Source organism: Salmo salar, chromosome ssa02 (genome assembly GCF_905237065.1).
Source record: "Salmo salar chromosome ssa02, Ssal_v3.1, whole genome shotgun sequence".
Lineage (NCBI taxonomy): Eukaryota > Metazoa > Chordata > Actinopteri > Salmoniformes > Salmonidae > Salmo > Salmo salar.
This window is the reverse complement of record NC_059443.1, coordinates 17,947,545-17,961,014: the sequence shown is the minus strand read 5'-3', so window position 1 is coordinate 17,961,014 and position 13,470 is coordinate 17,947,545. Positions and strand designations below refer to the sequence as shown.

Here is a 13,470-nt window from a genome sequence, read left to right as displayed (position 1 = left end):
AGAGACAGAGAGGAGGGGGTGACAGGAAAAAATGAGAGAGAAGCACATTCCTCCCTCCTTCTTTCACCCTTTTTCTCTCTTCAAAACAACAGCTGGGACAGGTGTGTTTTTACTGATTGTAGAGAGTGCACATGCTGACTGTGTCAATGTATGTGTGTGTGTGTGTGTGTGTGTGTGTGTGTGTGTGTGTGTCTGTTTATGCTGAGTCTGCTCCATGTTTCACTCTTCCGCCCCCTGCTGTTCTTGTTAAATCTGTTTCTGCTGAGAATAATTTGATATTACCAGTGAAGTGAAGGCTTAATCAAATCAAATCAAATGTTATTGGTCACATACACATGGTTAGCAGATGTTATTATGAGTGTTGCGAAATGCTGTGCTGTGCTTCTAGTTCTGACAGTGCAGCAATATCTAACATGTAATCTAACAATCCCACAACAACTACATAATACACACAAATCTAAGTAAAGGAACGGAACAAGTATATATACATATAAATATATGGATTGTTTGTGAGTGCATGCGTACATGTCTGTGTGTCTCTCTTTCTGTGTGTGAGTAAGAGAGAGAGAGAGACTCAGGAAACAGAGAGATCCTGTTTGTGAGCAGACTGCCATTGTTCCACTGATTAAACACACCCATCTTGTCCCCCTCTTGCCCGTACGCCCCAGACAACCATACCCTAACTCTCTCTCCCCAAGACACGTACACAGTCACAATGATCATATGGGTGTGTATTAACTTAGCTTTGTCTAGTCTGTGTGTCTCCATACAGTAGATCCTTCTATTGTCCCCCATCTCTCTCCTTACATTGGGACTACACCCCTCCAATCAGCCCCTCCTCAACTATTCCTTTCATCTCTATTTTTCCTAGTTTTTACCAGAGAACCCCCCCCCCACGTTCCTTACACCCTTTCCTTACACCCTCCCCCCTAAAGGCGGCAAGCTAAACAAGTGTGCTCGCATACTCCCTTAAAAGTAATGCTTTACTCATCTCATATGTATATACTGTATTCTATTCTACTGTATTTTAGTCAATGCCACTCATCCTAATATTTATATATTTCTTATTCCATTCTTTACTTTTAGATTTGTGTATTGTTGTGAATTGTTAGACACTACTGCACTGTTGGAGCTAGGAACACAAACATTTCACTACACCCGCAATAATATACACTCCCTCAAAATTGTCAGAATTAAATGAAGAAACTCAAGAAATCTGTGATTAATTTAGACGTTTTTGCAGAGGAGATCTAATGGCCTAAACTCACCAAAGGTGACCGTGCGAGGCGTGTGTGTGATTTATTTTAGAATATATTGTTTTGAATTATAATGACCCAACCGAAGCCAGTGCCTCAATAAGAACATGTCTCTATTTTACCTTCTATCACTGGTGCTGTAGTCACACAAAACAACACATATTTACCTTCTATCACTGGTGCTGTAGTCACACAAAACAACACATATTTTACCTTCTATCACTGGTGCTGTAGTCACACAAAACAACACATATTTACCTTCTATCACTGGTGCTGTAGTCACACAAAACAACACATATTTTACCTTCTATCACTGGTGCTGTAGTCACACAAAACAACACATATTTACCTTCTATCACTGGTGCTGTAGTCACACAAAACAACACATATTTACCTTCTATCACTGGTGCTGTAGTCACACAAAACAACACATATTTTACCTTCTATCACTGGTGCTGTAGTCACACAAAACAACACATATTTACCTTCTATCACTGGTGCTGTAGTCACACAAAACAACACATATTTACCTTCTATCACTGGTGCTGTAGTCACACAAAACAACACATATTTTACCTTCTATCACTGGTGCTGTAGACACAAAACAACACATATTTACCTTCTATCACTGGTGCTGTAGTCACACAAAACACATATTTTTTCATTATTCCATTTTTTTTTGCTCATTTGAGTTGGAAGAGATAGCTAAGGGTTGAGGCTTTACCATACATGCTACATTAGACCAATTCATCCACTTATGGAAACATAACATTGCTATCAGCAAAGATGATTGGAGACATGGACTTTCTGCCCGCCCACTTCTGGTGAGTCTTTCACTTTAGTCGAGCATCTAACTAAGATGTTTGGTGCAGTATTTCTCAAGTGAAAAAATGTGCATAAAAACGAGTCGTCCATCGTTGAACGACAACACATTTGAATAATCCCTACTGTTGACCAATGATGATGAAGGGGTAAAGACTTCGGCTCCAGATCTTCAGTTTGCTTCGAGAAAAAAATGTGTGCGCAAACAGCCCCAAAAAAACCTTGGTGAAGACCAAAATGAAGAAAGACATAATATATGAACAAACTGTTCCGCACAAGAAGCATGAGGACGCCTTTAGATCCCTCCTCTCTTCCTCCCTCCCTCCTAGAGTAGAGCCCTCATCTCTCCCTCCCTCCCTCCCTCCTAGAGTAGAGCCCTCATCTCTTCCTCCCTGCCTCCTAGAGTAGAGCTCTCATCTCTTCCTCCCTCCCTCCTAGAGTAGAGCCCTCATCTCTCCCTCCCTCCCTCCCTCCCTCCTAGAGTAGAGCCCTCATCTCTTCCTCCCTCCCTCCTAGAGTAGATCCCTCCTCTCTTCCTCCCTCCCTCCTAGAGTAGAGCCCTCATCTCTCCCTCCCTCCCTCCTAGAGTAGAGCCCTCATCTCTCCCTCCCTCCCTCCTAGAGTAGAGCCCTCCTCTCTTCCTCCCTCCCTCCCTCCTAGAGTAGAGCCCTCCTCTCTTCCTCCCTCCCTCCCTCCTAGAGTAGAGCCCTCCTCTCTTCCTCCCTCCCTCCTAGAGTAGAGCCCTCCTCTCTTCCTCCCTCCCTCCTAGAGTAGAGCCCTCATCTCTTCCTCCCTCCCTCCTAGAGTAGAGCCCTCATCTCTTCCTCCCTCCTAGAATACAGCCCTCATCTCTCCCTCCCTCCCTCCTAGAGTAGAGCCCTCATCTCTTCCTCCCTCCCTCCTAGAGTAGAGCCCTCATCTCTTCCTCCCTCCCTCCTAGAGTAGAGCCCTCATCTCTTCCTCCCTCCCTCCTAGAGTAGAGCCCTCCTCTCTTCCTCCCTCCCTCCCTCCTAGAGTAGAGCCCTCCTCTCTTCCTCCCTCCCTCCCTCCCTCCTAGAGTAGAGCCCTCCTCTCTTCCTCCCTCCCTCCCTCCCTCCTAGAGTAGAGCCCTCCTCTCTTCCTCCCTCCCTCCTAGAGTAGAGCCCTCATCTCTTCCTCCCTCCCTCCTAGAGTAGAGCCCTCATCTCTTCCTCCCTCCTAGAGTAGAGCCCTCATCTCTCCCTCCCTCCCTCCTAGAGTAGAGCCCTCATCTCTTCCTCCCTCCCTCCTAGAGTAGAGCCCTCATCTCTTCCTCCCTCCCTCCTAGAGTAGATCCCTCATCTCTTCCTCCCTCCCTCCTAGAGTAGAGCCCTCATCTCTTCCTCCCTCCCTCCTAGAGTAGATCCCTCATCTCTTCCTCCCTCCCTCCTAGAGTAGAGCCCTCATCTCTTCCTCCCTCCCTCCTAGAGTAGAGCCCTCATCTCTTCCTCCCTCCCTCCTAGAGTAGAGCCCTCCTCTCTTCCTCCCTCCCTCCCTCCTAGAGTAGAGCCCTCATCTCTTCCTCCCTCCCTCCCTCCTAGAGTAGAGCCCTCATCTCTTCCTCCCTCCCTCCTAGAGTAGAGCCCTCATCTCTCCCTCCCTCCCTCCCTCCTAGAGTAGAGCCCTCATCTCTTCCTCCCTCCCTCCTAGAGTAGATCCCTCCTCTCTTCCTCCCTCCCTCCTAGAGTAGAGCCCTCATCTCTCCCTCCCTCCCTCCTAGAGTAGAGCCCTCATCTCTCCCTCCCTCCCTCCTAGAGTAGAGCCCTCCTTTCTTCCTCCCTCCCTCCCTCCTAGAGTAGAGCCCTCCTCTCTTCCTCCCTCCCTCCCTCCTAGAGTAGAGCCCTCCTCTCTTCCTCCCTCCCTCCCTCCTAGAGTAGAGCCCTCCTCTCTTCCTCCCTCCCTCCTAGAGTAGAGCCCTCCTCTCTTCCTCCCTCCCTCCTAGAGTAGAGCCCTCATCTCTTCCTCCCTCCCTCCTAGAGTAGAGCCCTCATCTCTTCCTCCCTCCCTCCTAGAGTAGAGCCCTCATCTCTTCCTCCCTCCCTCCTAGAGTAGAGCCCTCCTCTCTTCCTCCCTCCCTCCCTCCTAGAGTAGAGCCCTCCTCTCTTCCTCCCTCCCTCCTAGAGTAGAGCCCTCCTCTCTTCCTCCCTCCCTCCTAGAGTAGAGCCCTCCTCTCTTCCTCCCTCCCTCCTAGAGTAGAGCCCTCATCTCTTCCTCCCTCCCTCCTAGAGTAGAGCCCTCATCTCTTCCTCCCTCCTAGAGTAGAGCCCTCATCTCTCCCTCCCTCCCTCCTAGAGTAGAGCCCTCATCTCTTCCTCCCTCCCTCCTAGAGTAGAGCCCTCATCTCTTCCTCCCGCCCTCCTAGAGTAGATCCCTCCTCTCTTCCTCCCTCCCTCCTAGAGTAGAGCCCTCATCTCTTCCTCCCTCACTCCTAGAGTAGATCCCTCATCTCTTCCTCCCTCCCTCCTAGAGTAGAGCCCTCATCTCTTCCTCCCTCCCTCCTAGAGTAGAGCCCTCATCTCTTCCTCCCTCCCTCCTAGAGTAGAGCCCTCCTCTCTTCCTCCCTCCCTCCCTCCTAGAGTAGAGCCCTCATCTCTTCCTCCCTCCCTCCCTCCTAGAGTAAAGTCCTCATCTCTTCCTCCCTCCCTCCTAGAGTAGAGCCCTCATGTCTTCCTCCCTCCCTCCTAGAGTAGAGCCCTCATCTCTTCCTCCCTCCCTCCTAGAGTAGAGCCCTCCTCTCTTCCTCCCTCCCTCCCTCCTAGAGTAGAGCCCTCATCTCTTCCTCCCTCCCTCCCTCCTAGAGTAGATCCCTCATCTCTTCCTCCCTCCCTCCTAGAGTAGAGCCCTCATCTCTTCCTCCCTCCCTCCTAGAGTAGAGCCCTCATCTCTTCCTCCCTCCCTCCTAGAGTAGAGCCCTCATCTCTTCCTCCCTCCCTCCTAGAGTAGAGCCCTCATCTCTTCCTCCCTCCCTCCTAGAGTAGAGCCCTCATCTCTTCCTCACTCCCTCCTAGAGTAGAGCCCTCATCTCTTCCTCCCTCCCTCCTAGAGTAGAGCCCTCATCTCTTCCTCCCTCCCTCATAGAGTAGAGCCCTCCTCTCTTCCTCCCTCCCTCCTAGAGTAGAGCCCTGCTCTCTTCCTCCCTCCCTCTTAGAGTAGATCCCTCCTCTCTTCCTCCCTCCCTCCTAGAGTAGAGGCCTCCTCTCTTCCTCCCTCCCTCCTAGAGTAGAGCCCTCCTCTCTTCCTCCCTCCCTCCTAGAGTAGAGCCCTCCTCTCTTCCTCCCTACCTCCTTCCTAGAGTAGAGCCCTCCTCTCTTCCTCCCTACCTCCTTCCTAGAGTAGAGCCCTCCTCTCTTCCTCCTAGAGTAGAGCCCTCCTCTCTTCCTCCCTCCCTCCCTCCTAGAGTAGAGCCCTCCTCTCTTCCTCCCTCCCTCCCACCTAGAGTAGAGCCCTCCTCTCTTCCTCCCTACCTCCTTCCTAGAGTAGAGCCCTCCTCTCTTCCTCCCTCCCTCCTAGAGTAGAGCCCTCCTCTCTTCCTCCCTCCCTCCCTCCTAGAGTAGAGCCCTCTCTTCCTCCCTCCTAGAGTAGAGCCCTCCTCCCTCCCTCCCTCCGAGAGTAGAGCCCTCCTCTCTTCCTCCCTCCCTCCCTCCTAGAGTAGAGCCCTCCTCTCTTCCTCCCTCCCTCCCTCCCTCCTAGTGTAGAGCCCTCCTCTCTTCCTCCCTCCCTCCTAGAGTAGAGCCCTCCTCTCTTCCTCCCTCCCTCCTAGAGTAGAGCCCTCCTCTCTTCCTCCCTCCCTCCCTCCCTCCCTCCTAGTGTAGAGCCCTCCTCTCTTCCTCCCTCCCTCCTAGAGTAGAGCCCTCCTCTCTTCCTCCCTCCCTCCTAGAGTAGAGCCCTCCTCTCTTCCTCCCTGCCTCCTAGAGTAGAGCCCTCCTCTCTTCCTCCCTCCCTCCTAGAGTGGAGCCCTCCTCTCTTCCTCCCTCCCTCCTAGAGTAGAGCCCTCCTCTCTTCCTCCCTCCCTCCTAGAGTAGAGCCCTCCTCTCTTCCTCCCTCCCTCCTAGAGGAGAGCCCTCCTTTATTCCTCCCTCCCTCCTAGAGTAGAGCCCTAGTGTTTATACTGAGGTATCCTCTTCTATTTCCAGTTGAATCAAAACCAGACCATCTAGTAGTCACACCTGTAGGCTGCCTCTCTCTTCCTGTGGCATAGCTCTCTCCCTCTCCCTGTGGCATAGCTCTCTCCCTGTGGCATAGCTATTTCCCTGTGGCATAGCTCTCTCTCTCACTCCCTGTGGCACAGCTAGGTCTCTCTCCCTCTCCCTGTGGCACAGCTAGGTCTCTCTCTCCCTCTCCCTGTGGCACAGCTAGGTCTCTCTCTCCCTCTCCCTGTGGCACAGCTAGGTCTCTCTCTCCCTCTCCCTGTGGCACAGCTAGGTCTCTCTCTCCCTCTCCCTGTGGCACAGCTAGGTCTCTCTCTCCCTCTCCCTGTGGCACAGCTAGGTCTCTCTCTCCCTCTCCCTGTGGCACAGCTAGGTCTCTCTCTCCCTCTCCCTGTGGCACAGCTAGGTCTCTCTCTCCCTCTCCCTGTGGCACAGCTAGGTCTCTCTCTCCCTCTCCCTGTGGCACAGCTAGGTCTCTCTCTCCCTCTCCCTGTGGCACAGCTAGGTCTCTCTCTCTCTCTCCCTGTGGCACAGCTAGGTCTCTCTCTCCCTCTCCCTGTGGCACAGCTAGGTCTCTCTCTCCCTCTCCCTGTGGCACAGCTAGGTCTCTCTCTCCCTCTCCCTGTGGCACAGCTAGGTCTCTCTCTCCCTGTGGCACAGCTAGGTCTCTCTCTCCCTGTGGCACAGCTAGGTCTCTCTCTCCCTGTGGCACAGCTAGGTCTCTCTTTCCCTCTCCCTGTGGCACAGCTAGGTCTCTCTCTCCCTCTCCCTGTGGCACAGCTAGGTCTCTCTCTCCCTCTCCCTGTGGCACAGCTAGGTCTCTCTCTCCCTCTCCCTGTGGCACAGCTAGGTCTCTCTCTCCCTCTCCCTGTGGCACAGCTAGGTCTCTCTCTCCCTCTCCCTGTGGCACAGCTAGGTCTCTCTCTCTCTCTCCCTGTGGCACAGCTAGGTCTCTCTCTCCCTCTCCCTGTGGCACAGCTAGGTCTCTCTCTCCCTCTCCCTGTGGCACAGCTAGGTCTCTCTCTCCCTCTCCCTGTGGCACAGCTAGGTCTCTCTCTCCCTGTGGCACAGCTAGGTCTCTCTCTCCCTGTGGCACAGCTAGGTCGCTCTCTCCCTGTGGCACAGCTAGGTCTCTCTCTCCCTGTGGCACAGCTAGGTCTCTCTCTCCCTCTCCCTGTGGCACAGCTAGGTCTCTCTCTCCCTCTCCCTGTGGCACAGCTAGGTCTCTCTCTCCCTCTCCCTGTGGCACAGCTAGGTCTCTCTCTCCCTCTCCCTGTGGCACAGCTAGGTCTCTCTCTCCCTCTCCCTGTGGCACAGCTAGGTCTCTCTCTCCCTCTCCCTGTGGCACAGCTAGGTCTCTCTCTCCCTCTCCCTGTGGCACAGCTAGGTCTCTCTCTCCCTCTCCCTGTGGCACAGCTAGGTCTCTCTCTCCCTCTCCCTGTGGCACAGCTAGGTCTCTCCCTGTGGCACAGCTAGGTCTCTCCCTGTGGCACAGCTAGGTCTCTCCCTGTGGCACAGCTAGGTCTCTCCCTGTGGCACAGCTAGGTCTCTCCCTGTGGCACAGCTAGGTCTCTCCCTGTGGCACAGCTAGGTCTCTCCCTGTGGCATAGCTAGGTCTCTCTCCCTCTCCCTGTGGCATAGCTAGGTCTCTCTCCCTCTCCCTGTGGCATAGCTAGGTCTCTCTCCCTCTCCCTGTGGCATAGCTAGGTCTCTCTCCCTCTCCCTGTGGCATAGCTAGGTCTCTCTCCCTCTCCCTGTGGCATAGCTAGGTCTCTCTCCCTCTCCCTGTGGCATAGCTAGGTCTCTCTCCCTCTCCCTGTGGCATAGCTAGGTCTCTCTCCCTCTCCCTGTGGCATAGCTAGGTCTCTCTCCCTGTGGCATAGCTAGGTCTCTCTCCCTGTGGCATAGCTAGGTCTCTCTCCCTCTCCCTGTGGCATAGCTATGTCCCTCTATCCTTTTCCTTGGTCCTTCCCGTCACACTCTGTCAATCTCTGCTGTTCCCTTGACCCTATTCCTCCCTCTCTTTCTTCACATTTCTCAATCACCATCTCCCCCTTTTCCATGTCCCCTCTCCGTCCTCAATCTCCTCCCCCTCTTTTTCCCCACTCTCTTGGTGTTGTGTCTGTGTTCTCAGTAGGAAGGCTAGATCTTTTGAGTACAGGAAGAGAAGCTGGCACACACACACACACACACACACACACACGCTGAGAAACCCGAAACACAGCCGTTCCCACAGCTGCCCAATCAGGCAGTGTTGGCTAGGAAAACACACTTACTCATGCGCACACACATCAACACATTCTCATTGCAGAACAATCACACTGCCTTGTCTCACTCACACAAACTCATTCCCAGTATTGGCCAATCACGCAAGTTCTCACACACTGCTTTCCATACAAACAAACCTAGAGTAACCTCATTAACCCTAAAACACAAAACAAACCCCACAGAACTACAAGAGCAGGGGTGTATTCATTAGTCGGATTGTTTACTGTTTACTCTAGGAAGCAAACAGAACCAAACCGGGAGGGACCTACCTGAATTTGTCCAATAGAAACATACTTTTAGAGTAAAACGGTTTCTGTTGCTAAACGTTTTGCAACTGACTAATGAATACACCACTGGTGTTCCACATGGTCAAGTGCAGTGCTCTCACCTCGTTCAATATGTCTGCATATTCAGCCAATCAAATTGTACCTATTCATGTTAGCAGTAGGCCTATGTGGATAGTCTTTTTCCACACAAGGAAAAACATTGGATGTTAGACAACAGTATAAAACATTTATTCAATCAGTCTGAAGAACCAGCAAAGCCCCAACTCCCTTATTTCCATAGTGATAATATCCCATTAAAATAGCATATGTAGAATACCCTATACACAATACAATGCATCAACAACAACAACAAAAAAGAGCACAGACAATATACTTACAGTATATTTAGTTTGGACAAACATAAACCAATAAAAACAACAACAAAAAACATTGTGCACATGCACACGAAGACATATGACCCAAATACAACAAATAAAAACATTGTGTGTGAAACACAATAAGAATGGAATTCTTAGTCTTCCCTCAGTTCATGGATTTAGAGACCAAGTACCGATTATGTAACGTACATGACATGTCTGCTTAGAGTAGGGTAAGGGTTGCAAAATTCCAGGAACTTTGAATAAATTCCCTGGACAGATTTCCTTCCTTTTCCCTTAAGATTCTATGAATCCACCAACCGGGATGCCTGGAAAAACAGGGAATTTATTGAAAGTTCCTGGAGTTTTGCAACCCTAGTAGGGATGCACAACTGAGGGCTCTACGCCCCAGCTACAACTAGTACTACTAGGAACACACAGTCCTGCTGGTTTTCATCTCTCTGTGGTACTGAATTGATCCACTCATATAACTGATTGACTAGCGAGTCCAGACCTTAGACGTCTGGTTATCCAGGTATACAGTGCTTTCAGAAAGTACTATTCAGCCTTATTCTAAAATGGATTAAAAAAATAAAATAATCCTCATCAAGCTTACACAATATCCCATGATGACAGAGTGAAAACAAGTTTATATACATTTTTGCAAATCTATAAAAAACAGAAATACCTTATTTACATAAGTATTCAGACCCTTTGTGATGAGACTTGAAATTGAGCTCAGGTGCATCCTGTTTCCATTGATCATCCTTCAGATGTTTCTACAACTTGATTGGAGTCCACCTGTGGTAAATTCAATTGATTGGACATGATTTGGAAATGCACACACCTGTCTATAAAAGGTCCCAGTTGACAGTGCATGTCAGAGCAAAAACCAAGCCATGAGGTCGAAGGAATTGTCCTTAGAGCTCCGAGACAGGATTGTGTTGAGGAACAGATCTGGGGAGGGGTATCAAACAATTTCTGCAGTATTGAAGTTCCAAGAAGACAGTGGCCTCCATCGTTTTTAAATGGAAGAAGTTTGGAACCACCAAGACTCTTCCTAGAGCTGGCCACCCGGCCAAACTGAGCAATCGGGGGAGAAGGGCCTTGAAAGAGCTCCAGAGTTCCTCTGTGGAGATGGGAGAACCTTCCAGAACCTTTATGCTAGAATGGCCAGACTGAAGCCACTCCTCAGTATAAGGCTCATGACAGCCTGCTTGGAGTTTGCCAAAAGGCACCTAAAGACTCTCAGACCATGAGAAACAAGATTGTCTGGTCTGATGAAACCTGAATGCCAAGCATCATGTCTGGATGAAACCTGGCACCATCCCCACGGTGAAGCATGGTGGTGGCAGCATCAGGCTGTGGGGATGTTTTTCAGCGGCAGGGACTGCGAGACTAGTCAGGTTTGAGGGAAAGATGAATGGAGCAAGTACTTATGTAAATGTAATATTTCCATTTTATAAATGTACAAAAAAATAAGCCTCTCTTTGCTTTGTCATTATGGGGTACTGGATGTAGATTGATGAGGAAAAGAAACAATTTAATACATTTTAGAATAAGGCTGTAACGTAACAAAATGTGGAAAAACTCAAGGGGTCTGAAAACTTTCCAAATGCACTGTACATCAGTCTAGTTAAAAGAGAAGGATAACAACCCAGCAGATACTGTGGCTACCAGGAACAGAGTTGTTTACAGGGTACCATAGTGATGAGGACAAGTCAACTATAAAGGTGAGGGAGTCTCAAACCCCACTAGAGGATAACAACCCAGCAGATACTGTGGCTACCAGGAACAGAGTTGTTTACAGGGTACCATAGTGATGAGGACAAGTCAACTATAAAGGTGAGGGAGTCTCAAACCCCACTAGAGGATAACAACCCAGCAGATACTGTGGCTACCAGGAACAGAGTTGTTTACAGGGTACCATAATGATGAGGACAAGTCAACTATAAAGGTGAGGGAGTCTCAAACCCCACTAGAGGATAACAACCCAGCAGATACTGTGGCTACCAGGAACAGAGTTGTTTACAGGGTACCATAGTGATGAGGACAAGTCAACTATAAAGGTGAGGGAGTCTCAAACCCCACTAGAGGATAACAACCCAGCAGATACTGTGGCTACCAGGAACAGAGTTGTTTACAGGGTACCATAGTGATGAGGACAAGTCAACTATAAAGGTGAGGGAGTCTCAAACCCCACTAGAGGATAACAACCCAGCAGATACTGTGGCTACCAGGAACAGAGTTGTTTACAGGGTACCATAATGATGAGGACAAGTCAACTATAAAGGTGAGGGAGTCTCAAACCCCACTAGAGGATAACAACCCAGCAGATACTGTGGCTACCAGGAACAGAGTTGTTTACAGGGTACCATAGTGATGAGGACAAGTCAACTATAAAGGTGAGGGAGTCTCAAACCCCACTAGAGGATAACAACCCAGCAGATACTGTGGCTACCAGGAACAGAGTTGTTTACAGGGTACCATAGTGATGAGGACAAGTCAACTATAAAGGTGAGGGAGTCTCAAACCCCACTAGAGGATAACAACCCAGCAGATACTGTGGCTACCAGGAACAGAGTTGTTTACAGGGTACCATAGTGATGAGGACAAGTCAACTATAAAGGTGAGGGAGTCTCAAACCCCACTAGAGGATAACAACCCAGCAGATACTGTGGCTACCAGGAACAGAGTTGTTTACAGGGTACCATAGTGATGAGGACAAGTCAACTATAAAGGTGAGGGAGTCTCAAACCCCACTAGAGGATAACAACCCAGCAGATACTGTGGCTACCAGGAACAGAGTTGTTTACAGGGTACCATAGTGATGAGGACAAGTCAACTATAAAGGTGAGGGAGTCTCAAACCCCACTAGAGGATAACAACCCAGCAGATACTGTGGCTACCAGGAACAGAGTTGTTTACAGGGTACCATAATGATGAGGACAAGTCAACTATAAAGGTGAGGGAGTCTCAAACCCCACTAGAGGCGGGACCATCCTGCCCTGTTATAGTTAGAGCGATTCAACCAATAGCAGCGCATTGATGCTGAGCAAAAAAGCTCCCACTGGGTAACAGAGACTACTGTGATTGACAGGGCAGGACTGTCCCGCCCATGGTTGAGTTCTCAGGTGGCAGTAATGATGTCCCAGACTAGGACAGAAGGCACTAAAAGGAAGTGGTGGAGGGAGGAAGATGAGGAAGATGCCCCTAACCACTGATACAGGGTCAGATATTTATTCAGAATTGTTCATCCCCCATTGCTTGGGTACTCTGATCCTAGATCTGTGATTAGGGACAGCTTCTGCCTTGAGAGGAGAAAGTCTCCTTCAACCCTTGGTGGGTAGGAGTGATCATGAATCATTTACAATATGAGTAACAATATCAGTGATTGACAGCCTGACCATGATAGGGTCAAGAAGCCTGTTATCTCTCTCCCTTGCAACCATTGGTGTGCGAGTCTCCAGCCACTTAGATTTCGATGAGCTTATAGGATGGCACGCCTTGATTGACAGATGCAAATCTCCAGAACAGGAAGAACCGGATGAGACTGGTCACAATGCCTGGCGTGTTTGGAACCTGGAACACACAAACAAACACACAGAGGTTAAAGCCTGGCGGGTAGGAGCGTTGGGTCAGTAACCAAAAGGTTGCTGGATCGAATGCCCGAGCTGACAAGGTAAAAATCTGTCGTTCTGCCCCTAAGCAAGGCAGTTAACCCACTGTTCCCCGGGCGCCGGAGACCTGGATGTCGATTAAGGCAGTTCTCCGCACCTCTCTGATTCAGAGGAGTTGGGTTAAATGCGGAAGACACATTTCAGTTGTACAACTGACCAGGTATCCCCTTTCCCTAAAGGTAATTTACAATCATTTAACAGTCCCCATCCATCTAGCCCCTACCATGTCTCACATAGTCTATTCAGACCCCTTGACTTTTTCCACATTGTTACTTTACAGCCTCATTCTAAAATTGATTAAATAAATAAAAATTCTCTTCAATCTACACACAATACCCCATAATGACAAAGCAAGAACTAGATAAAAAAAACAAATACCTTATTTACATAAGTATTCAGACCCTTTGCTATGAGAAAAAGAAATTGAGCTCAGGTGCATCCTGTTTCCATTGATCATCCTTGAGATGTTTCTACAACTTGATTGGAGTCCACCTGTGGTAAATTCAATTGATTGGACATGATTTGGAAAGGCACACACCTGTCTATATAAGGTCCCACAGTTGACAGTGCATGTCAGAGCAAAAACCAAGCCATGAGGCTGAAGGAATTGTCCGTAGAGCTCCAAGACAGGATTG

General features: G+C 49.5%; 1 protein-coding gene and 1 long non-coding RNA gene across 2 annotated transcripts in view; both read right to left on the bottom strand.

Moving 5' to 3' along the window:
* Positions 1-1,283: 1,283 nt before the first annotated feature.
* On the bottom strand, positions 1,284-2,379 carry LOC123739009 (uncharacterized). Its single transcript, XR_006767590.1, has 2 exons — positions 1,470-2,379; positions 1,284-1,378 (listed from the first exon to the last, which is right to left on the bottom strand). It is a non-coding gene; the product is annotated as an uncharacterized lncRNA (long non-coding RNA).
* An 8,224-nt stretch (positions 2,380-10,603) lies between these two features.
* The window catches only part of LOC106574309 (sugar transporter SWEET1), a 10,531-nt gene continuing 7,664 nt past the window's right edge, over positions 10,604-13,470 (bottom strand). The window contains 1 exon segment of the mRNA XM_045698821.1: positions 10,604-12,737. Coding sequence (XP_045554777.1) covers positions 12,630-12,737 — 108 coding nt within the window. The 3' untranslated portion in view covers positions 10,604-12,629.